Here is a 25,936-nt window from a genome sequence, read left to right as displayed (position 1 = left end):
ACTCTCCGGAAGACAAAGACAGGAGACCTCCAGGGAAAGCTGGCTCCATCCAGGCTCAGAAAAGACCCTGCCTCAGCAAATCAAGTGAAGCATGAGTAAAGGTTGATAAGTGACCAAGGGTGGAGCATGATGCAAGAAGACACCTGACTTCCACCTCTGGGTGATGAGGAAGAGAACGCCTTCTCTCACCATTCTCTGGATACTAGGAACTACATAAACCTTTGCAGTGACTGCACAGAAACTCATGCATTAAGTGAAAAGCACGTGAAACACACATGTTAAATAGTACTATTCATTGCCCTTAAAGTGTATCTGGACAGTCACCAAAATCTCAGGGGGAAAGGTGAAACACATCTGACAAAGAGCACAGGGAATAAAGTCGCCTGACCTTATGATGTCTTTCGCTTTGCATCCTATGTGCTTAAAGTCAAAATTCAGATGCAGTCCATCCAAAGGAAGATCCCATATTTTGCTTAATTTCCCCATTTCATTCGGAAAGGACCTCAGTTCCACGTTGTAACTGACATCAAGAGATGTCAGGTTTTCAAGACAGCCGATTTCAGGAGGAATCTTAATGAAATAGAAAAGGATAAAACCTGTTGGTAGGAGGGAATCAGTGTGGATGGCCAAGACACAAGACAATAGTGAACAAGAAAGGCTCTTAGATCCCACAGGCACCTTGCACAATCTTAACACAAAGTTAATCATTCTGCCCTAATCTTGCTCTTAGTTTACAGGATTGATGCTTTAAAGACAAGCAAAAATAAAGAACTTACCCCAGGTATGTGAGTTATTTACCACTTTATCATATTTTAAATTTTATTTGGGGTGTGTGTATACAAGTATATGTATGCATGTGTGTGCACACATAAACGTCTGTTTGTGTGTAACTTGCAGAAGCTGGTTTCCTCCATTCACCACGTGAGACCCGGGAGGAACCTCGGGTTATCAGTTACGGCAGCTACCACCTACTCAACCACCTAGCTGGTCCTATTTATAGCTTTAAAAACTAAATCTCTCTTAGCAATAAACCTCATCGAATACAATTTTGAAAAAAGAAATGAGTTGTTTATATTTATTCAAAACTGTTATTTGTGGCTCCATTCCGTTCTCTCACAGTGCCTATGGTCTTGAGTAAACCAGAAATACCAAATACTTACACTTTAGGTGCCAATCTAATAAAGTACTTTAATTTTCTTTTCTAATTATTTTTTTTCAGTTGGAGGCATTGAGCCTTGTGTATGCTAGGTAAGGATTATAATTCTAAGACTACTATAGCAAGGTTTTAAGCTAACTATAGTACACTTAGAATAGAAAACATTCATTTGAAAGAAAAAGTATAGGTTTTAAAAAATATCAAGCAATACTGAACATCAGATCTTCAGACCTTTGGTATCTTTTAAATTGGTCAACAGCTTGAACTTGACAGGAAAATATTTTTCTTCCATGTGTAATTAAAACGATGCTGACTCATTCAGGTGAGGACTGCTGCAGAGGAAGACTGAAGAGATCTAAGCATGAAGGAAAGAAAGAGGGGAAACACAGGCCTGTTGTCATCCCGTGAAGATAGGACATAGAGTCTGCCAGGCTCTGGGAAAGGTCAGAGGTCACAGACGGTGGCGCTCTTACAGCACCACACATTCAAAATTAGATATGCACACTCATATGTAACAATTCTTTAAAATATAAAACAAGAGGATTCGGGATTTGTTTGTTGGGAACTGAGCTTTCACTACGCCCACTTAGCACAGCTGAGGAGCACATCTCATTTCCAAAACGAGAAATACCAACAGATTTGAAAGTAGTTGTGGCAACACCAACTGAAATCTCTTCCCGAGTATCTGATGTCTTAAAACAAAGATGACCTCTCACCTCTTTCAGTTTATTATGAGAGAGATGCAGTTTCTCTAATCTTGACCACACGTGTGGCTTTTCACTCAGGTCCAAGATGGTGATCTGATTATGGCTAAAGAAGAGTTCCCTTAAGTTCAGAGATGTCCAGCGTGCAGGACCCGGCAGATGCTCAATGTTATTGTGGCTCATGTCCAAGGACCGCAAGCTGTGGACGACATGATGTTCTATTGAAAGCAAAGTGGGAATTTTCATAGGACACAGAGGAACGTCACCGGGAATTTTACCAGAATGAGAATTAGACGTAATTTTTAGAGCTACGCCACTTACATATAAACATGAACTTGAGCTTGTGTGTTCATACAGCACTTAGAAGAAAAGGTATTTTCCTCTAGAGTGGAGGCGGAAGTGAACAAGGATGATTAGACGCAAAATGGGTAACTTTGTCTATTGTGACAAAAATACGGTGGCACTGTGATTGTAAAAAAGGATGTTTGGGGTCTTTCACCAAAAAGAAAAAAAAAACTGCTTGCAGAGACATATATATTAACCCTTGATAGTCATACATCAAAGCATCATGTGGTACCCCATATTTACAGCTTACATATGTTCATTAAAATTTTTTTTAAAGAAAGAAAATTTGAGGTCCAGTTTCCCTTTGGACCATAGAGCATCTCTCTCAAAATGAGGGAAAAACAAAACAGTGTTTCATAAATTCTCATGGAGCATGAAAAATTATGGCAAACAAACATACAAGCGATCTTTGAGATGCTGCCTCTTCTACAGGGTTCATGATTGTGCAGCCCCCACTAGCCCTACATGGATGGCTTTCAGTTTATCGAGGGCTGCTCTGGAGATCATCACTAGAGCTGTGGATATGCTCTAGTCTCAATGAGAGAGGACAAAGCCTGGATAAGCCTGTCATGTGACCTGCTTGCCCTCCTCAAGCAGTGCTTCTCAAGTTCTCCAAAAACCTTAATATTCAAGAGTGCATGTGTGTGGAGAGAATAAAGACAGAAAGAAAGCAGAGCAGGCTTTTAAGCATACACTGATCCCTTCCACTCGCTGTATTAGAAACTTAATGTATTAAATCGTCAGCTAACACAGCATTGACATCTGCTTGACTAGAGTTTGGGTCTACAAAGAATTGTTTATATTCTTAAAAACGTATTATGTATTGTTGTGGTTGTGGCAGAAAAGCACATGAAAACTAGGGGAAGAAAGCTGTGTTGCAGATTACTTTTATCAGTCTAATCAGGAATGCATTCAAGACCAGCAAGAGTCGCTACGTTTTCCCAAAGCAATGTCTCTTTGGGTGCAGTTGTGACTCTAGCTGGACAACTATGTGTCCACTTGTGAAACCAAAGAAGATTTAAAACAGAAGCACATAGGCTGGAGGAGATGTGTGCCTGAAAATGGTGTTGGTGAAACCAGAAGCAAGGCTGGAGCCGTGAGCCTGAGAATGACAAAATCAGGAGCTGGATTAGAGTGTTAGTTCTCTGAGAATAAATAATCTCTGTTTCCTGGTAAATGATTTGCCACCATGTTTTCAGAAACACATTTCAAACATGGCCCCGTGTTTATTTAAAAGAAGCCACTCTGTGAGAATTGAAAATCTGAAGTTGAGCTCAACAACACAGATGAATTATGACCTTGGGAAGAGACTTCATCTCTAGCGAAATTATAAAATGGACATGATGGCAGAAGTCACCTTCTAAAATGATGAGAAAGACCAAAGAGAATGTCCATGTGGCACAATAAGAACAGGAGTGGGGTTTTGAAAAGATAGGCTTATGCTAATGGGTTTGTTTGCCTGACATTCTCCGTTACTAGGTTGTGGCTTTTACTTGCTTATAACATGCATACCTGTGCATATAAACTATGATTGTTTTATCTGCATGACTAAAACAGTTCTTAAAATGACAACACACTTGAAACTGAATTAATGTCTAAATTTTGGGTCTTTGAGGAATTTAACAAGTCCCCAAATCCCAGCCAGTTCATCCTGTCCAGATGGGGAACTATATATATATTCTCCTAATCTTCGCAGGAAATGTCATGGAAACAAATGAAAAGGTTACTAGTGTTCAGGCAACAAATAACCCCCATGTGAGCAGCTAAAACCCAAGAGAAACCAACATCCATCTGACAAACACTCAGCCCATGCCATCTTATTTAGCTATAGGGTGCTGCAATTAATTATTAATTATTTTGCTTATCACTACACTAAACATGGTAGGTAAGTTACTGTAAAAGTTAAGGAGATATATCTGTTGTTAAGTAAAAAATGGGTTTATAAATGCTCATGTCAAACCATTGCTTTGCTTCTAAAAGTTATGTAACCGTTCATTCAGCTTTACAAGTGAAATAACAATGAACTCACTGTGGAAGAATGAAAATCGCTTCTGGAATGCACGTGAAACTGTTTTGAGATAATTTTAAACTTGTTATGGAAAAAGGTAGGGCAGGCATCGCAGCTAAAGAAAGAAAACAAGATAATGAACATTTACATTACAATCTTAACAAGATTTCTGGAAAATTCACTAAGAGCAGTAACCAGTAATATACCACTTGTTTGTTCACATTTTACACTGAAGCATAAAACAATCTTACTTCTTAAAAGTATGGCTCGTGTAGGAGCCAGCCACTATAAGTTAAATAGAAACAGACAAACTAAAGGAAGTTCTTTACTTCCAACCATTAGCACCTGCCAGAGTAGGACTTAGCCAGAAGTGTAATGGAGGTCTGAGTCTCAGTAGTTTACCCTGAAGCAAGAACCCGGTTGCAGGAAGAACCACGAATTGAGATTACCCAAGCACCCCTCAAAAACATACCATCCAAAGGAAATACCTAATGTTCCAACCATTGTAGATAGGATCACCTGCCAGCACACTTACCAGGACACCCCTAGACAAATGTCAGCCAATCAGGGGTCCTGAACCTCTGAAACCCATCACCCCCACCTTTACTACTATAAAAACCCAACTCTAACTGAGCTTGGGGCTCTTCATTTATACCAATATGTTGGACATGCAGAGAGACCGAGTTTGCAAACTTGCATAAAATAAAGGCTCTCTGCTTTTACATATGGGACTCGGTCTCCTTGTTGGTTTTGGGGGGACTTTGTGGATCTAGGCATAACATTTGGGGGCTCATCCAGGATCCCCCAAGCTCACTGGTACTACCACCTGTAGAGCCTTCAACTGGCTGTTAAGATTTCTGTGATGTTTCATGTCTCATGTCTGTGTCTCATGTCTTTCTGTAAGTGGGCCCAGGAACCGAACGAGCCTGTATAGATAATCTAGGCAGACTGTGAAAAGATCACAGGTGGAGTGCCTGGGGCGATGTTTCCAGAGTTCTTCTGTAGAGGGTGGTTCCCTCTGGTTTCTATAGACAGACATGTGGGATGTATGTCTTGGTTCTGTAGAGAGACGGGTGGGTTGCACCTGCAAAACAGCTGTGATTTGGTTTGGCGCCAAGAGGATTTATCCGTTCATTGTCCTGTGTGTGTATGTGTTGTGTTTTTGTCCTAACTTAAACTGACGCTGACAATATGGGACAGATTCAAATCATGACTTCTTTGACTTTGATATTGGGATCACTTACAGGACTTCAGAGATAGGGCCATAAGCATGGGGTATATTTTCCTAAAACAGATAAGACAAATAACCTTTACCTGCCGCCTTAAACATTTAAGAAAGGAGTCAGCCTTGGCCCCAAGTACCAGGCTGCGGGGCAGCATGCTTGTGTGGATGGGTGGCTGGGCTATGCAGCCTTGTTGTTAGAATATATATATATATTTAAACATTAAAGCTGCACCTCAATGGTTTTATACTCAAAACTGTACCTAGCTCTGCCAGCTACACTTTGTTAATTTAATTAAAAGTCACACAAGTGATAATGGTTATAAAGATATAAAGGGATCACAGGAAACAGCTGAGGCTTACAAATGCACAGCAGGACAAGAGTCCCAAAGAATGTGCAGTTGTAACAATGGACCTTAACAGCTTTAGAAATGCCAGTGCCAGGTGATAGTCACCAGAAGTACCAGCTACAGTGATATGGAGCAGGCTGAGATCTAAAGGACAGGCTAAGTATATGCTGTCGAGGGTGGGACCAAAGAAGTACTTTATCTTTGATATTGCAGGAAAACATTTAAGAGATTTTAATTGTTAAAAATAATTTTAAAATAAATTTATAAGGCTGTGGAACATCTGCCTATAAAATGTTTTACATTGTTAATATTTGGAATTAAAACGAAAGACTAAAAATTAGGGTCATAGCCATAAGCACCAAAAGCTAACCAGAAACTGAAATGTTCATTTCTTATGATTCAGAAGACAATGACCTATGCAGTGTGATAGAGGGATTGGAATAGCACCCAAGCCTATGAATCTCAATCTTTTGGACGTTGTTGTACAGTAATAGTCTAGGACCACCTCCATGTCAGAGGCTTGAATTGAGGTTCACAACACAGGCAAAACAGCAGTTGTCAAATAACAATTGGAAAAATTTTATAATGGAGGTATCATTAAAACATAAAAACTATATTAAAAGGTAAAAGCATTAAAAATATTAACTAATGGTTTAAAATGTATTTCCTTGTTTAAGGTCTATTCAGGTTTAAAAATGTATGTTTAACCTTCTTGGCTTTGCTAACTTTGCTGGGTTTAAGCTATTTGGATAAGCTGAGTCATAAGTTTTTATATTAATACTAAGAGGTTTGGACGTCCTCTTCTGGGGAAAGAGTGTTGTTTCTATGTAAATCACTCCGGGGTAATTTTAGATTCAATGGCCTTGTTAATGATAGAGAACAGAACGCTCACACAGAAGTCGGATGAAAACTTGCTCAGCTGGTCTCCTTTGTTAACCACCTTACTTTCAGCTCTAACAGGCCCCTAATGATCTTGCTTCTTCTTATTCACAGACTAACGGTTTTTGTTTGAGAACAGGTCAATATTGTTTGACTGATGGTATTGAGGTCCCAGTATTACCCCCTTGAGTCCCCGGACAGTCAGGACCCATGATTGAGTCCTGTCATTGGTACTTGTGAAGAGGAAAAAATGTAGGGCCCAGGGCAGCTTTCCCAGGGCAAATTGGTACACACTTGCCAAGATGGGTTCTATAGATCAGCAGGAAGGTAGACCTGAGTCTCAGTTTGCCCTAGGGCAATGCTAGCTCTTAGAATCCCTCCTGTTCCCATTCCACCCTGGGACCTGTTCCTTGCCTTCCCAGGAGATAGCATTAACAACTAGATATAAACTTGTTCTGTGTTTACCTTCGGAATGACTAATTCAGTTTCTTTATTAGCTTTAGTGCAAAATCATTACATAGTGTGGACTTCTAGTCTTGTAAAAGCTCCAGCTTATTATAGACTGTTAGGAAATACAGCTTAGTCAGTCATCTCTAAAGTACTGATATAATTAGTTACAGGAATAAGCCTTATTTAGTTCCTCGTATATATTTTCAAAATCAAACTTAAATAATGAAAAACAAAGTTTATCTAATCAGATCAAACTTAAAACAAGTAATGAGAAGGAAAGTTTATCTACTCAGACATACCTAGGCAGCCCTCATACTTCAGATATCTGCAGAATATGGCATTTAAAATAATGATTAAAACACTTATTATATTAGTCAGAGACTTTGAGATCCTAGCACTGGCCCAAGGTCTCCAAAGAAGATTATGGGACACCATGATATCTCCACCTGGATTATAATAGTGCTGCCCACTGGACAAGATGCCCCAATGCAACACGTGCTTCAGATCCCGGTCCAGACTGTGGACAAACAGCAGGACACTGGAGAACTGATTACACCACTTTTGCCTAGACAAAATAAGGTCAGTCTTTTCCATGTCCCTGTTCCAGAGGAAAAATATTTACCTTATGCGCCTGGCTAAGACTGCAAGACTGCTGTTCTGGATATTTCTGCCTCTAATGCTATGGAGACCTGGATATGACTAACTGTATATGGACTCTGGTACCTGTCAATTTTAATAGATTTAAAAACTACTTGGTCTGTACTCAGTCAGATATACTTTATTTATCATTCTAGGATCTCTGATAGTATTGACGGCTAGAGCAGTTATAATGTCAGTTTAGCAGCAAAAGGTATCCAGATCCTTCCACAAAGCTACAGCCAGCTTGTTAGCTCATTCTAAAGCTCTTAAAAATGTTTTAAGGTCTGAGAATATAAACGATCATACTCTTTAAGGGTCTAAAAGAAAAGACTTAAGACATAAACACAGGTTAAGATATGGGAAATGTTTCTTATTTCTTCCCCCCTCTATGTCACAGTTCTAATAAGCTTGACTACTTACTGTTTGGGTCACAAGGTCAAGATTTTAGATTTATTATAGTTGCCTCTTAAATAAAAACCAAAAGGTGTTTCTCATCTCTGTCCAAACCATGCATGGTTCCCTGGACAGCAGAAAAATATACATGTTTCTAACCAAAATCTGTAGTATTTACTAGGATTCAAAGGCATGAGTCTATTCCTTCTGTTTACAGATGCCCGTTATCGGTTCTTTTTCTACAATATGGATTTTTTTTAAGTACATAAATTTTAATTTCTGTTCCTAGTTTAAATTTATCTCAATAGGCTTCCACTTGGCTCACAGACACATCTAAACAGTTGACTGCAACCTGTTCTGAATGGTGGCGAGCCTTGAACTTCCTGAAAGCTGATGTGGACCAGTCCAGCTGAGAAGAATGCTCCCTGTCCCTTCAACGAAGTCTGATGGATGCCCCATTGCCTAAATTCCCTCCCTACCTTGCAACCTGCTTGGCCCCTGATAACAATGCCCCATTAACAGCTTGAAGTAGTTGCAGAAACGAACACATCATCCCATGCTCCCTACCCAGAATAGATTGAAAGGCTGAGACAAGGGGGAACTCCTTGGCATCAAGGACAAGATAACTACCTATAGTGATAGACCAGAAAAATAGGTCCAGAGTTGTCAGTTAATGGATTTATTAACTTAAGTCATCCTTAGGTCCCAATAATACCTCCTTAAGACCACAGGGAGGCAGGACCCATGATTTGGTCCTGTCATCAGTGCTTGTTAAGGGGGAAATGTAGGAGCCAGCTATGATAAGCTAAATAGAAACACACCACCTAAAGGAAGTTCTTTACTTCCAATCATTATCACCTGCCAAAGTAGGACTCAGCCATAAGTTTAATGAAGGCCTGAGTCTCAGTAGTTTACCCTGAAGCAATACCTGGCTACAGGAAGAACCCAAACTGAGATTACCTGAGCACCATCCAAGAATAGACCATCCAAAGGAAATGTCTAAGGTTCCAACGTTGGAGATAGGATCACCTGCCAGCACACTTACCAGTACACCCCTAGACAAATGTCAGTCTATCAGGGGTCTTAAACCTCAGAAACCCCTTGCCCCCAGTTTTACTACTATAAAAACCCAAATCTAACTAAGCTTGTGGCTCTCTGTTTATTCCAATATGTTGGACATGCAGAGAGACCAAGTTTGCTTACTTGCATGAAATAAAGGCTCTTTGCTTTCACATATGGGACTCAGTTTCCTTGTTGTTTTTGGGGGGACTTCGTGGATCTGGGCATAAAAGCCATCAAATAATAAGATAGGATTTCCTATGCTCATAGATTGGCAGAATTAATAGTGTTACAAAGACCCTTCTACCAAAAGCAATTACAGATTCAATGCAATCCCAATCAAGATACCTGCAACATTCTTCACAGAAAAGGAAAAACAAAAATAAAATTAGTAACATTCGCGTGTAACCAGAAAAGACCCCAGATAGTCAAATCAATGGGGAAAATGCAGGGGTGGTACCATTTTAGATGAAATATATGTCAGAGTTATAGTTATAAAAGCTGAATTGTACTGGCACAAAAAAAAGACCCGTGACTCAATAGAACAAAATAGAAAACCCAAATGTGAATGTGCATAACCACTGTCATCTAATATTTGACAAAAATGCCAAAAATTCACACTGGAGAAAAGAGCATCTGCAGCAAGTGGTGCTTGGAAGGCAGAATGTCTACATGTAGAAAGAAGGAATTAGGCCTGTATCTATTACCTTAAACAATATGCATAGAGAGAGAAGATGTTTAAGTGAAGTAATGCCACTCGGGTCTATAATACCTCCCTCAAAAGTCATAGACTATCCAGCTGCAGGAGTGAGAAACACCTCTCAAGTTGTCGGTCCAAGAGATGCTAAGCCAATGTAGGCTGTCACTGCTGCCTTCCTGCTGCTGAAGACACAAAGTGCTTTGGAAATAGGACTTGGAGGATTCTTGCTGGATTTGACACAAAAGTACCCTTCTTGAGAGCTAGCTTTCATGACCACAGAAGGTGAAATGCAGTCAGCCAAGGGACTAATAATAGTACGGCCTGACCTGTTAGTGTTCAGGCATCTGTACTGGCCTGTCCTTGGGGTCCTGACAGAATATAGCCCCAGCAGCAGCCACTAAGAGCACCTTCTGTGCACATTCACTATGTTTCCTTTTAGAAGGTGGGCCTTGCCCACCCCCATCTCTTTCTTTCTTTCTCTCTCTCTTTCCCCCTCTCTCTTTCTCTCTCTCTGCTTCTCTGCCTATCTCTGTTTCTCCCTCTACTTCTCACTGACTCCCCCTCCATCTTTCTGCCTCTCTCTTCTCTTCTGCCATTCCTATCCTCAGAGGCTAGTATCTTCCCTTCTCTCCCCTCTTTTTCCATTCCCTGTCACTTAATAAAGAACAAAACAAAACAAAACAAAAAAAAACCCTCCATGTGAGCTCTCTCTCATGGCATCTTTCTCTCTCATACCAGTTTTTTAAAATTATATTGCCTACAAACAGCAATGGATAACATGACAACCTGTCCCTAAATGTTCAACAATGGCACCGCTATCCAGATGGAAACTGCAAGCGGTATAATTGGACGTACGGTCTGTTCCACAGAAGGAAAATCAAGACTAGTCCTGTAAGCCGAGTCACACGCTTGTGAGTAGTGGCATCATGGATATCAGAGAAGAACCTACGACTGCCATCTTCCTAAACCAGCATAATCCTAACTGCACTCTAACTGACTGCACTCTATCCTAACTGCATATCCTTCTGCCCACAGATAAGTGTAGCTCTCACCTCCTATCAAAGAAGATTCCTTTTGCATCAGACAGGTATCATCACAGAAATCCACAAGTAGTTAAAATACAGATGAAATGCCGGTCATGGGCCACGCAGCCCCCACAGATGAGAGAAATTCCACAGGGCTCCACCCACATATGAAGAACTACAAGCAATTAACAGCTACTGAGAGAGGGAGATTAGTCCTTCTTAACCAGCCATCCAATACCAAGTGGTCAGTCCTAGAAACATACATATATACAAGCAACACTAACAAGATTCAGAAGGTCACATTTATATAATCCTTTGTGTGTGTGTGTGTGTGTGTAATAAAAATAACTAAATAATAAGAGGTCATCAATTTTAGAGGAAGTGGGAATATGGGAAGTGGCGGAGGAAAGAGAAAGATGGGAAAATAAATGATTTAATTATACTTTAACTGAACCGTTTATTTAAAACTCTATTCTGCCTTTAAACAGCATTAAGGCATCCAGAATGTTTTAACTCTTTAGCTTCAGCAGTGAACATGAACAAAAGTCTGATTATTATTTGTAAGCCACGTGACTGTGCTTTTCCTATGATAATAGCCATGTGCTGCTATTTTAAATTATGGACATCTTTGAAAACAAAATTTTCAACAGCTTTAGTTTTACAGAAAATATGAGTGGAGCAGATGCACTTCCTGTTCCCCGCCTCCCCACTTTTCTCCTACTGTGGATCAGTGTTAGTTCAGCTGCAGGAAGGGGCCAGTACTGACATGAGCAGTGTCACCATTCACAGTTTAACGTCATCCCTGTGTGTTGATAAACATGGCCGCTGTCCATCATTGCTGTCATCTAGTCACCACCTATTTCTCCCTTTCTCTTCGTCAGCCCATGATAACTATGGTTCTTTTGACCAGCACTCATGGTTTTACCTTCTCCAGAGTGTTTTGTAAGTGAAATCAAGCGAGTGTGACCTTCCTTCACTGAAATATACATCGACTTTTTGTCTTCCATATGCCTTTTCCTGGCTTGATGGCTCATTTCATTATCAGCCTGTCAACTTGGTTTGTTGAACTGTGGCACACTTTAACTGAAATACCGCCTGTAACTTCTTAAAACACCCATATGTGTCCCTTTCTCGAAGGTCTGGTAAGGATGAGGTCAGCACACAACACTTACCAAGAGAATTCATCTGGGCACTGAAAGTCTCCACTTTTGGACAAGCCTCAAGAAAGTCTTCGGGTAGGGATGGAATATGGTTTTTACTAAGATTTAAAATCTTCAATTCCTTCAGGCTCAAGGGAGAAGAAATCCCAGATATTTTGTTTCTAGTGGGAAAACACAAACCCGAGGATTAAAATTTGAATGCTTTTATAGTGTAAAGGTATAGAATCAATTCACCCTCCAAGTACAGTTTCAAGGCACATTTTAGCCTCAAAATTAACTATAAAGATTCCAACTGACAAAATTGCCTAAATTAACAATGGCCTCCACTTTTTGTCATGTTTGCTTTAAATTCATTGCTATAGAAATATCTTCATTCCTTCTCAGCCATGCTAAGTTCGGTGGGATATAAGCTTGCTGTCTTAATGAGGCGGTTCTTACCCTTCCAACAGGAGCTGTTCCAGTTTCTCCACCACTTGGGCGAGGTTCTCCGGGATGGAAGAGATCTGGTTGTAGGACAGGTTAAAGTGTTTGAGGCTGGGACACTTCACCAAGGGGTCTAAAACTACTGTGGGTCCAATGTCATTCCGAGAGGCGTCGAGGTTGGCGATGCACGCCATTTTCAACAAGAAGGAAGGGAAGGCTGTGAATTTGTTGCTGTGCAAATCCAAATGCGTTAAGCACTTCAGAGTCTGGGAAGATAAAATTTCACTATTTCAAACTGAGTGAGAAAGAGCTTCGGTACCATTTCTGTTCTTCATACCATGGCAAACTAGAACCCATGGGGATTTTGATTTTGACTTTACAAAATAAAACCACAATGCTCAACGTAACTTCAGTATACTTACTAGGTCAACCATCCCTGCTGCAGCATGAGTTAAAGCATTAAAAATTCCGTAAGTGATTGTCTAAAGCAAGTTCACAAACATAAAGTTGATGCCTCAATTTAGCTTATTTTTAGAAATTACTTCTGTTAAAAGCAAGATGAGTCAAGGCTACTACGATGTATCCAACTCTCACGGTTAAATCTATCAGACACAGGCTCTCCCGGGGGCAATTTATATTAGAGTGTGTAGCAACTTCTGAAAGGTTATTTAGATATCTTGTAAAACCCACAATAATGGGGTAATTGATGCCCAAAACCTATATAGACTTAACCGTGGTAATACAGTATTATAAAAATATCTCTTACATTCTAAGAGAAAGGAACTTTTATTGGACCTCACAGCCAGAGTTAATAATTCTCCTTGAGGTTACTTAACACTGAAGACTGCTATCCTACTGTCGATCCAGCCTTTTTGTGTGTAACCTGCCTTTAAGACAGTGGTTATCAACCTCCCTAATGCTGTGACCCTTTAATACAGTTCCTCTTGTTGGGGTGACGCCCAACCATGAAATTATTTTCATGGCTACTTCATAACTGTAGTTTTGCTACTGTTAAGAATCACAATGTAAATATCTGATATACAGGGTATCTCATATTGGACCCTTGTGAAAGGATCATCTGATGCCCAAAAGGTCACGACCCCCCAGGTTTGGTAGCTACTGCTTTAAGAGAACAGTACAACAACCGTTCTTACTTGCCTAGGATTTCCCATGAAACTAGATTTTGTAGGCTAAGCGAAAGCAGAGCTGTAATCTTAAATTATGTACTCTCCCATGCCCCATGCCCTGGAATAATGCATGTGTATATGTATATTGTGGCAATAAATGCCAGCAATGGGAAGTATGCTAAATGTAACCTTATAAAACAAACATCTAGCTCTACAGTGACAGATGGAAGCTACATGGATATGGAGTGATAAGTCTGCGGTGCCGTTTGTTATACAGGTCAGTGATGTCGGTTTTAATCCTTGCAAAACTCTTAAAGATTTTATGAAAGAATCCCTTATTCCTTTCCCCATGTGATGTTTTCCGTGATGTTCAATAAATGGGGACTATATATCCCTTGTGAGGCAGACTATAGAAGATAGGGAGAGAGAAGTGGAGAATTCAAATCCAAACTTGCTCTTGGTAAAACCACGCCAAGAGGAAGTTTTTAAAATATCTTCCCTATCGCACCAAAGACACATTCCAGGTACTATGAGGTTCTTATGAATCTGTTTAAACAGGTGCACTTAATCCATGCAAATTGGATAGCAACGCGGTGCCCTGCAGGGACTCGGGGATTCAAAAGGCAAAGGGACTCTACCTCACACAGCTGCTGAGGGAAGCCAGTAAGTGCATTCTGGTGAAGTTCCAGCTTGGTGAGATGCTCCAGGTGGCCACTGAGACAGCACTTCTGGCTCAGGGCATCAATATCTTTCAGTTCGTTGGCAGAAAGGTCTAAGGATGTGATGTATTCTCTCTCAGAGGCCAGGGAAGAGGAACTATCTGAATGTCTCATGTGAGGCTGAAGCTTCGATGACCCTGTTTTAACAAATAACAAAGGATGAACATGTGCACACCCGGGTGAAAATGGACCTCTTCATGTCAGCAGATGGCGCTGTAAGAGAACCAGACCATAGTGTCTGTGCTGTAGTGAACGCCTCTCCGCATCAGGAGGCGGCTCCATAAGAGGACCAGATTATGGTGTGTCCTCTAATGACAAGGATGGAGAGCAGACAGAAGTATTTAACCAGGGAAAACAAAGACCTGCGGGAGAAAATGAGGAATGGGACCAGAGGAAACTGAACTTGGATTTCAGAAAACTCCTAAAAGATGTGGGCTGATACTAGTTATAAAACGTAAATCTTTGGACTGGCAGAACTCTATTTTATTTTTCTGCAGCCTCTGTAATCATTAGGTAAATACATATGAAAGTTGTGTAAGTTCAAATAGACAGCAAGAAAATTTAAATAATCAAAGCAAATTAAACAAAGCAACAGATTCTGCCCCAAATATCTACTTAGCTGAAATGATTTCCCGATACTTACTGAGACACTCATCTGAAGACAGTATTTTTCTTTTTCTTCTCAGTAAATCTTCATGATCGAAAACGGGGCCCTATTAAATAAACAATGACAAGTAAAATTGCTATAATTTTTGTTGATTGTGAGAACAGAACATTTCTATAGAGAAGCAACCAGGAAATGTGAGTTCATAATCGTTGGGGGAAGAATAAGCAAGAAAAGAGTTCAAAGAGGAAAGTAAGAGAAAACTTAATTTTACTGTGCAGACGGCCTCTGTATTGACCCTTGCCCCTCTTTTTTATGTATTTGTAGAAGGGTCAAACTCTACGAACCAGACTGGCCTAGAACCCAGGACCCTCCAGACTTGGCTTTCTGGTGCTGACGCTTGAAGTGTTCTCAGGCCTTGACCTGAGTTTCAAGAATCAGGCAACTTAAAGGCAGAAGTTATTACTTAATTGTAGTAATTACAACTGCCAATTACAAGCACTGTGACCTAATTTATCACATTTGCCTACAAACACTCACTGTACTTATCTTCATATCTAAACTAAAGTCTTAATTTTTGCTTAATTTTATGTTGAATTAGCACATTATTTGCAAATGCATGCATGATGAAACAAATATACCACAGGTATCACAATATAATGAAACATTCATATTATACACTGATCAAATTACTTAGGGGGATTTGAAATGACTGATTTTATAGGAATAAATAATAGACTTATGTATATCCTTAAATATCTTGGCTTTCTTTAGACAACCTTCTTTTTCATTTTATTAATTTTGTGTGATGAATGTGGGCTTGGGGATTCACATGCCCTGGCTTGTGTGTGGAGGTCTAAAAACAGCTGGGTGGGGTTGGCACTTCCTTCTACCTTGTAGAAGTCCCAGGAGTTGCTGTCAACAGGAGGGCACAGCAAGTCCCTTTACCTGTTGAGCTTCTTTTTTGCAGCAGGTGGTGACTAATAGAGACTTATAACAAAGAGCTGAGAAAAGGAGATGCTGGACTGCCCTGCCCTGAATGAGGTATCTGCATCACCTCTCCAGGGTTCAAGGAACATTTTAGAAGGGGGCAGAAAGGACAAATGAGTTGGAGGGTGGGCAAGCTTCTTTCCCAAGGTCACTGTTTAGATCTGATGCAGCCATCGCACTTATGAACACACTGTGCTGTGGTTGACCACACAAGACATGAACAAAACTGGGCCTACCAGCATTTCTTCATGCAAGGGCTCATGAGGCTCCACCCATCCCCCCGGGACTACTGACTGATAATGGTGCTAGAGGAAGGGGGGTGAGTTCAGTTTGTGGTGTAACCACTGACAGGTTGTCCATGCTCCAGTAAGGAATTTTCTACCCAGGCTCCTATAAGCAGCCCTAATAAACTCAGTGCGTCTCTCTCTCTCTCTTTCTCTCTCCCTCTCTTCCTTCTTCCCTTTCTTCCTCCTTCCCTTCCTCCCTCTGCTTTTGTCTCTTTTTCTGTCTCTGTCTCTGTTTCTCTCTCTTACACACACACACACACACAACATGAAAGTGGCAGGAGGTATTTTAGGAAACAGAGTTTTAGCACGAGTGGGAGAAAGATGAGAGAAGGGGGTGAAAATGACTATTGTAGATTATATTTTAAACATTAAAACTGTCAAAGAAGAAAACAAATAAGGAAATGAATTTATTTTGAAGGATGAAAGGAAAAATACAGAGTGAAATAGAGGTTGCCAGAGCGTGGGAAGGTGAAAGAGCGGCCAGCCGAGCCGAGGGTAAAAATGCAGAGAGGGAGAAGGGCGTCTGTGTTGTATGTGCAGGCGCATGGCTGTGGTCAGTAACGTCCTGCTGCATGCTTGTGAGGAAGATGCTGGAAACCGCATAGTATGTAGCACCATAGTCACAATCATGTCTAAATAAATCTCTCAGCTTTTCACTTTCATAGACCAGAATAAAATTCCAGCCAGTCTATATCAGAAAGATTAAATCTGGAGATACAGTGCATTTAAAAATTCTTAAGGCTATTTCAAACAAAAGTCTTTCCACCTCAAATTTTCAGATTAAGGGAGATTACTGTACTTTTGTCATTGCCAGCAGTATGGCAAATGATGTGAGACATGTTAATTTCCTTTATTATAATAATCATTTTATACTATATGCCTTAAATATATACAATAAAGGTAGGTTAAAGGCTATTTCCATAATAAAAAGACATTTTAACTGTACAATACTGTATCATCGTCAAAAACTAAGTTAGCATTCATCTTTGAAAGTCACCCTAAAAGTGGTGTCATTCTCACTATCAAGCATCTTGTAGAAATATGTGTGTCTTTTCATTTAAAAAAACAGAAAATGAATACTAGTGGTGTGCATGAAATTCAATAATTCTCAATACAGATGTATATGTATGAATCCAAGTTAAAAGTTCATATGTTTTCATGTGTATGCATTTGAGTATCAGGTAACTCCTTGTTAATCACATCTAGCTCGGCAGGAGTTCAGTTAACAAGAGAATGTCAGGACCAAGCACTTAGCATAAACAGCATGGAACTCACCAAGGAACTGGAATGCCTCTGGGAATTTGCTGAGCAACGCTGCAAAGCTGGATCTCTGTAAAATTCTCCTACACTAATCGAATTCGACTTCTTTTTCAGGAGAACTGAGTTCTCACTGCCTGCTTTGAAATGAAAGGATAACAAAGTGAGAAAGAATAACAACCAAAGTGAGAAAAAACGAGCTGAGCATCATAACTCAGTCAGGAAGCTTAAATATTTTCATTAGCAGAAACTTCGCAGGCTCAGAGGAGAAGAGTGATTTCCATACAGACATAAGAGCCAGCATTTGGAAAGCAGCAGCTAACAGACACGTGATCCTGATGACGTGGGTGTCCTCAGCACTGGGGGCGCAGGAGGCAAGAGAGGATACAATGGGGTTCACTGACTGCCAGCCTAGTGGAAAAACTAAGCTCCAAGCTCAGCAAGATATCCTGCTCCCAAGACATAAGGGAAAGAACAGCAGAAAAGGAAGATACCTGTTGTCCTCTGTCCTTCTTGAAACACACCCAGACATACTATATATACATAAATATATATATAGATATAGATATAGATATATTGTATATACACACATGAACAATACAAAAAAACTTTACAATTAATTTTCTTTGAATATGAAATAAAAATGGTAAACAATGTTGGCGTTTTCAGTTAAAACTCAACTACTGTCTTTTTTCTTTCATGTGTATTAATTGTATACCTGTATCAGCCTCAACATTGAGTGTTAGATAGGGATAACCCAATGCTGAAGTTGTTCATGGTCAGGAGACATAAGTCAAGAAAATCAACAATCACACATGCAGCAGTAAACATGTGTAGAGGAAGCAAAGGAAGGAAGCACAAAGGTATGACCAACACTTTTTCCAGTTCTCTACACTTTCTTACAGATTTTTAAGTTTGGTTCTAAATATTGGAAAAGACACTTCAAATTATTTGACATTCAACAATCTTGAATATGATTCATCAGGATTTCATATTTGGGGGTCAGCTGGCAGCAGTTTTTTAAGTCATTTATTTTTGTTTTTGTTTTTAGCAGTACTGGGGACTGACCCAAGGCCTCTTGCTTCATACATTCTAGACAAGTACGTATCATTGAGCTATCCCTATAATTAGCAATAATTCTTTCATGAGAGGGAAATGAGGATGAAAGGAAATTAAGAGTTTTCAGAAATTATGTGAAGGAAGAAGTCATACTTGCAAGGATAAATATTGAGGAAATATTTTTAGAAAAAAAAGGTAAGATTTTCAATTCTACCACTCTTTAGCTTGGAAAGAAAAGAAATGAACTTAAGTGCCAAAAGTAAATTATAAATTCAAGATATCAAAAATCAATTTCATATTGTATAATATAAATCCTGATATAAGCACTAACTCTCTGATTGAATATGTAAGTCTAACTCATTCTATAGTATAAATTATTTTATTAATTATTTTAATAAAGGACTCAAAAAATGGCTGAGTAAAGATGCCTACTACCATGTCTGGTGATCTGAGTTTGATACCCAGAAGCCACATGGTGAAGAGAGAGAACTGACTCATGCAAGTGGTCCTCTGACCTCTGTACATGCATGGTGCCATGCTCACTCTATAAATTAGTTAAATATGTCAACCAAATTGGATACAAATTTGGGGAGGTAGGTAGATGGATGTGGATATGGAAGGCTTTAGGGGAGGAGTGGGCTGTAGACTGTCAGGAGTGGTTGTCATGGGCTATTGCAAGCCATGATGCAATTAGAGCTTATAGCCATTGATAATTCAGATGTCAACCTACCAGAGGAAGTATTCCCTGATGGGGTTTCCTGTCAGCAAGCCTTGCTGGCCACTAACTCCGAAAAATGGTGCTTTCATCTGTGATTCCACTTGTGCAATAACAGCTATGATTCCTCTCCATTACCATGCATTTTCATGTAATGTGCACATATAATCTCATGATTGCATCTCACTCTTATGGGCACATTTATCCGTGGGTGATCAGGAAGATGACTTTTCATTTGGATATATGATTTTGATATATAGACTATATATTAGGACTTGCTTCATAACTTGATCTCTTTGTCCCAAGAGGACTGCAGATACTTCAAAGCCTGCTTCTTTTTCTTGCTCAGACTAACTGCATACCATAATCTCACTTTCACCTCAAAGCAAGTTCAAATTGGGCTAAAGGTTTTTTTTGTAAATGGATCATGAGTTTAAAACCTTCCAGTTATGCTCAAGGTCAAAGCTGCAGATGTCCAACCAAGGTTACTACATAAAGCACCCTAAGAAAAGCATGCCAATTCTTTGCTTGCCAGTCTGTTAACAATAGACCTATGTCTCAAAGTTTGTCACTGGGCACTGTGCCCCACCCCCATCTGGTTACAGCTTTACTCATGTAACCTTGGACCCTTGTGTTCCCATGGCAATGGCTCAGTTCCTAATCACTTACTCTAGGAATGTGTTTTTGAACAATGAGAGGTAACTCTTACATTTTTTTTTCTACCTCTTCAAGGCTCCTGTAAGGAGAGTTTTTAGGCTAGAAGAGAGAAGATGAAGCTAGAGGAAGCTGGGAGTAATTTGAAGTAGGACAGGAGAGTTAGAACTGAGACAGAACAATAAAAAGACTGATTTGGAAAAGCACATGTGAGAGTTTATTTTCCCTCAAGAAAAGTCCATTTCACTTGTTGTGGCTTCTATTCTGAACCCTGCAGAGCATCTAGGGCCTACACCCCCAAAGGATCTCGTTAGAATCTAATCAAAATGGGTGAGAGTATCAAAGAACTGATAAAATATTATATTAAAATATATTAATAAAGGAGACTGTATATTTTAAATATCCACATACAATATAATAGCTATTCCATGTCATCATTGCCTTATGTTACATGTTTGGAAAGGGTCTAGCAAAATACTCTTTACATAAGGAAATAATGCCTTGATATTGATATTTATGTTACCTTTCTAGAATTTTTCTTTGTTCAAAGATGCCTAATGGGTGGGAGAAGTGATTTCATGGAATGAGCATGCTCAGTAAGTATGAGGTCTTTTGGTTCCAATCTCAGCCACAAAAAAGAAATGATAGAAATGAATGATACTTTGATCCTTCTCACCCAAAGCTTTCAGCAGACTATATTAATTTAAAAAGCCCCTGAGTCGCACAGGAAACAAAAAAAGGCAAATTATTAGTTGCAGATGACAAAACCCTGTACTTAAAGGACCTCGAATGTTCTATCAGAAAACTCTTACAGCATGTAAACACCTTTCTCTATAACATCACAATACAAAATCAGCAGCTTGTCAGAGATCTACAGACTTGACAGAAAAGAAATAAACAAAAGAGTCATGGGAGCTTTAAGAAAATAAAATACATAAGAATAAACCCTTTCTGAGAAGATGGAAAGATTTTTACAAGGAAGAATTTTTAAAATGCTGAGAAAAGAAATTGAAAGACAATACTGGAAGATGGAAAGACCTCCCGTGCTCACGGATATGAGCAAAGCAGAAATATTGCATAAAACAATTCACAAATGAATAAAGAAAACTCATTCTGGAAAGCTCACAATAGAATTTATTCATGAAGAATGAAATTATGCTGTGTGCATTAATATAAGTGAGGCTCATAAGAGAGGGGCTATTTGTAGGAATAAGTTGAGCGGCCAGAGGGGATGTGGATGCTGAAGGGTAATAGGGATTAAATATGAGCAATGTAAAAAAAAACTACAGATGTATTAAAATGTGTTATGATGAATCCTGTCACTTTATACACTAAAAATTATTTTTTAAATGTGTAAAAAAATAACAAGTCCCTTAGCTCATTTTTTAGCAAATTGAATTGTATGAAATGTTATTCATAACTGCTATCATCATACATATTGTTCTATCAATTTTAAAAATTATGTCAGGTGAATTATTAAAATAGTAATGTTTTATAGCCATTATAAAATCCAGTGTAGGAGTTATCTCGCTCTAAGAGTGCATGTGGCCAAGTCCTCTGGCTTCCACAGGGAAGCGCAAGACGTGGTTTCTCCAGCCACAGCTTTAATTAACTGCAGCCCAATTTGTCCCCTTTCCAAATGAGTCAAAGCAGCTTTTCATGTGAGTCCTCAGTGTTCAATGCCAATGCATGGATGTGAGCTGCAATGAACCTTCAATTAAAACAGATACCTTCGCTATCCAAATCATCACTGTGGCCAAACACGCTGTCCATGGAAGAGTCAGGAATGAAGGTCCATTCACCAAATTTCGCCAGGGCATCTTCAGAAAAGTTGCCATCACTGCCTGAAGTTACTCCTTCTTGCAAAGTGTTTTTCATCTGATATCGGAGCACTTTTCTTGCTAGGACAGATCCTGTGTCTAAAAATAAACCAACTCGTAACTTAGAAATCAATAATTATAAACATAATCACGCCTTATGCAAGCTCCTTATACACATCTTGAGCTTATAAGGTTTGTTTTTTTTTTCTCTCTCTCTCTCTAGAATCCCTTTACTGCTGCAGTAACAGTACACACTGTGCAGGGGCCATGGTGCTCTTCTTTGTATCATTCCAGTGTTAGCACAAGTGCTGCTGTTCAATGAAACTTGGGTATAAATAGCCACTTTCAGTCATTATGAATCTTACTTTCTTCAGGAAAGGAACAGGACTGTGGAGCCAGAGGCAGACCTATGCGATGCCACTTGCAAGCTGGTTAAACTTTCCAAGGACCAATCAGTTCACCTGGAAGGTGCAGATGGCAGCTTCAACAAAGGGTTGTAGGAAAAAATAAATAACATGATGCTTAACAAATGAATAAAATTTGCTCAGTGGCTCACACGGTGGAATTTTGAACTCAACACTTGCGCTGCCTAATTTCATGTCAACTTGACATAAAGTTGAATCATCTGAGAGGAGGGAACTTCAATTGACAAAAATGCCTCAGTAAGATTGGGCTGTAGGCAAGCCTGTAAAGCATTTTCTTAATTGGTGATTCATATGGGAGGGGCCTAGCTTCTAGTGGGTGGTTCCATTCCTGGGTTGGTGGTCCTGGGTTCTATAAGAAAGCAGGCTGAGCAAGCCATGGAGAGCAAGCCAGTAAGCAGCATTCCTTCATGGCCTCTGCATCAGCTCTTGCCTCTGGGTTCCTGCCCTAACAGAATTCAGTGAAAACAAACCCTTTTCTTCCCAAGTTGCTTTAGATGAATTTCACTACACCAATATTAACCCTAAGACAATATTCTCCTCAATTTTTTCCTATACTTTATATTTATCTTATACTAAGAATAAATGTACTGGCAGTCACCATTAATCTACAGAAACTCTAGATTTCTTCAAATATTACTTTCATGGCTCACATAATAAAAATGTAATTCAGTCAATTAGAAATTGAGAAATATTGTAAAGTTATGAATCCATAGTTTTCCCTTAGATAAACTACCAATGAAATCATGATTTTTACCTTCCAGTAAAGTGACATTAACATTTTAAAAATTATAGCAAAACTTGTCAATGTAAGATGTTCACACAGAACTAAAGAAATACTAAATCTAAATCCCACTCTATCAGAAATCAGAAAATAGATAGGCAAGGTGGTTCACATCTATAATCCTAGAACTAAGAAGGCAAAAGCAGGTTTGCCACAAGTTCAAGTCCAACCTGCTCTATTTAGAGAGTTCCCAAGACTACATAGAGAGATCCTAAAGAGAAGGATGTAGACATGGGGTGGGGAAGAAAAGAGAAGGCTGGAGAAGAGAAACAAGAAAGGAAAGGGACGGGAGAGGATAGGAGAGTGGGGATGAAGGAGAGGGGAAGAAAAGAGTGGGGGAAGAGTAGAGGTATCATTTGTACAACAATTTTCTGAAACAGTGTTTTATTTTCATATATATGCTATGGGACAATGGTCTGTACCCTGTACTTGTATTTTAATAAAACACTGATTGGTCAGTAGCCAGACAGGAAGTATAGGCATGGCAACCAGGCAGGAAGTAAAAGTAGGGTGACAGGAACAGGAGAATGCTGGGAAGAGAAAAGACGCAGTCTTTAGCCATCACCCAGACACAGAGGAATCAAGATGAAAATACCTCGCTGAAAAAGGTACCAAGCCATGGGGCTAAGATAGACAAGAATAATGGGTTAATATAAGTTATAAGAGATAACAAGAAGCCTGAGCTAATAGTCAACCAATTTATGATTAATATAGACTTCTGTGTTTCTTTGGGGCTGAATGGCTAAAGGGTCGGGCAGGACAGGAATCTCAGCTAACACATATGTACAATTAACACAACTCAATAGAATTTTTAGCAGTCAAAACACTGTTATACCACAGTTTTCAGTCCTTTCTTGGCCAGGTTCATGCTATACTGCCCACGTTCCCGCCACTAATTTTCACCACATTTTATGCTTGCTGCAAATGATTCCACTGGATGATTTTCCCATGATTCTTCTGAGTGTTTCTATTTTCCTCCAGCCTTTTGTTATTATTAATAGTTTTAATCCACATCCTTATGCACAAAGAATCTATGTTCTGGATCTCTGATAACATTGCAAGTAAAGATTATATATATATAACCTATGTGTGTGTGTATGATAGATTTTAAAAATTCAAAAACATATATATATATATATATATATGAATTGAAAACATCAATAGATAATACAGAATATCCTCAGAAAGAACAATTTTAACTACTGTTGACATGTGAAGTACTTACTATAACATGTGGTTTCAATATCATTTACTCCCAACTGGTCATCGCAAATTTATAAATATCCAGTGTCATACACTATATGTGGAGCAGTAGCATAGATAATAAGATTCCAACCGTGTACAAAACTAGCATTGATTTCACTGTACCTACAATCTACTTTTTAAAAAAGGTTGTAAAAAGAACACATACAATTATCTACCATGATGAGTGAATACATGTATGTAGATCAGTGGGAGAGTGTTTCCCCTCCATGAACTAAGTCCCACAGTCAAAGCAAAACTACTAATTATTACATAAGAGTTACATAAAGCATTCTATTGATACTTACTTGTTTGTTTCCTTAAATTAGATGACTTATCTGGAAATAAAGGACCAAGCCAAGAAGGATCAATTTTCCTTATGCAAAATCCTCCAAGGCAAATACTGTTGTTGGCCAGATCCAGGGCAAGCCTCCTTAGGAGCAAGCTGATGACCTGGCTGTCGCCCTTTTGGATGCTTATTGTCAGTGCTTTTCGTACATCCTGTTCACGGCATCCACCGTTAAGCAACAGTTCCACCAGTTTTGGACTGTTCTCTTTCTCACATACCTAGTTTTACAAAAAAGAAGAAAAAGCGCACACAAAATTTGCATTTCTTCTCTTTGGCCAAACAGGAAAAAATGGTGCTTGCTATGGTCATTCTTTATACTTCAAATCTAGGTTGAAATGATATGAAAAAAGACAAAACTTATTCTTGTGATAGACAGGAGAAATAAATGAAATTCTTGTCACAGATACAAGACTAGCCTAAATCAATAATCTGACAGCTGCCAGTCAGTGATTACAAGAGACTTCTTCACCCTTTCCATCCCATCGCAGTCTGCATAATGCTGCCCATAATGTCTGACCATGTGACTTCATATCCATCATCAGTCTTGCATATTTTTCTCTTCCATCATTAAATTCTCAAAAAGTATAGCACTGTTAATTTAATCTTTTGCCTGAATAGTTTTTAGTTATGCAACCTTTGCGTAAATGAATACACACATTTTGCATTAGCATAAAATAAAGTACATTCAGTAAGTCTATTTAATGTCAATTATCTGCTCTTCAGTAAATCTGTTCATAGGGACAATTATGTGCTAGGTAAATGAAACATCTGACAACTGAGCTAAATTATACACAAGGAATACAGAATCCAAGGATGTAAAAACAGATTTTTAAATTTTTTTATTTACTTATTTTATTTACTATTGTTTCTGTTGCTGTGTGTTGTTGGTATGGTGGAAGGGAGCGATACCATGACTTTATCAAGGCAGACCTTTTCCATCAAGTTATAGCACTACATCCTAAGGTCTGGCAGCCATCCTGATTCATGCTCAGATTGTGTCTTGTCTATCTCCTTATCCCTGCCCCCATCCACATCCACAACTCCACACATCCTCTTTTCTTGGGACCTGAACTCCTCACTGAAGCAGGCCTCCAGCAGTCAGCTATCGGTGCCCTACCCACAGGAAGAGTCACAAAACAATGCTATGAGTTCAATATTTGGGAGAATACAAAGATGAACACTGTATACTTCTATTTTTGGACAACCCCTAAAACATAAAGGAGGCATACATAATCTCTCAGGGACCCACAGAAGTCAATCTTGATATTATCTCAGGTTTGGATGTGCAGGAAAGGGATTTGAACGAAGAGGATGGTCAGACATGTTTTTCCAAGATGCAGCAAGAAGGGCTGAGAAGAAAACGAAAACCAGTGTGCTACACAATTAGGGTGGCC

At 39.3% G+C, this 25,936-nt stretch overlaps 1 protein-coding gene across 2 annotated transcripts in view; it reads right to left on the bottom strand.

Moving 5' to 3' along the window:
• Positions 1-25,936, bottom strand: part of Lrrk2 (leucine rich repeat kinase 2) — a 133,177-nt gene that overhangs the window by 59,740 nt on the left and 47,501 nt on the right. The window contains exons 19-28 of one of the 2 annotated variants that reach the window (XM_057791432.1): positions 24,502-24,760; positions 21,656-21,844; positions 17,516-17,637; positions 15,003-15,072; positions 14,279-14,496; positions 12,529-12,779; positions 12,103-12,251; positions 4,235-4,328; positions 1,873-2,059; positions 389-570 (exon numbers count right to left, since the gene is read on the bottom strand). In XM_057791432.1, coding sequence (XP_057647415.1) covers positions 389-570; positions 1,873-2,059; positions 4,235-4,328; positions 12,103-12,251; positions 12,529-12,779; positions 14,279-14,496; positions 15,003-15,072; positions 17,516-17,637; positions 21,656-21,844; positions 24,502-24,760 — 1,721 coding nt within the window. The remainder of the gene's footprint in view (positions 1-388; positions 571-1,872; positions 2,060-4,234; positions 4,329-12,102; positions 12,252-12,528; positions 12,780-14,278; positions 14,497-15,002; positions 15,073-17,515; positions 17,638-21,655; positions 21,845-24,501; positions 24,761-25,936) is intronic. The other variant, XM_057791434.1, reaches the window with a different exon arrangement.

The sequence above is a fragment of the Chionomys nivalis genome, chromosome 17 (genome assembly GCF_950005125.1).
Source record: "Chionomys nivalis chromosome 17, mChiNiv1.1, whole genome shotgun sequence".
NCBI classification, from domain to species: domain Eukaryota; kingdom Metazoa; phylum Chordata; class Mammalia; order Rodentia; family Cricetidae; genus Chionomys; species Chionomys nivalis.
Note: the sequence above shows the minus strand (reverse complement) of the source record. Positions and strands in the feature narration are given on the sequence as shown.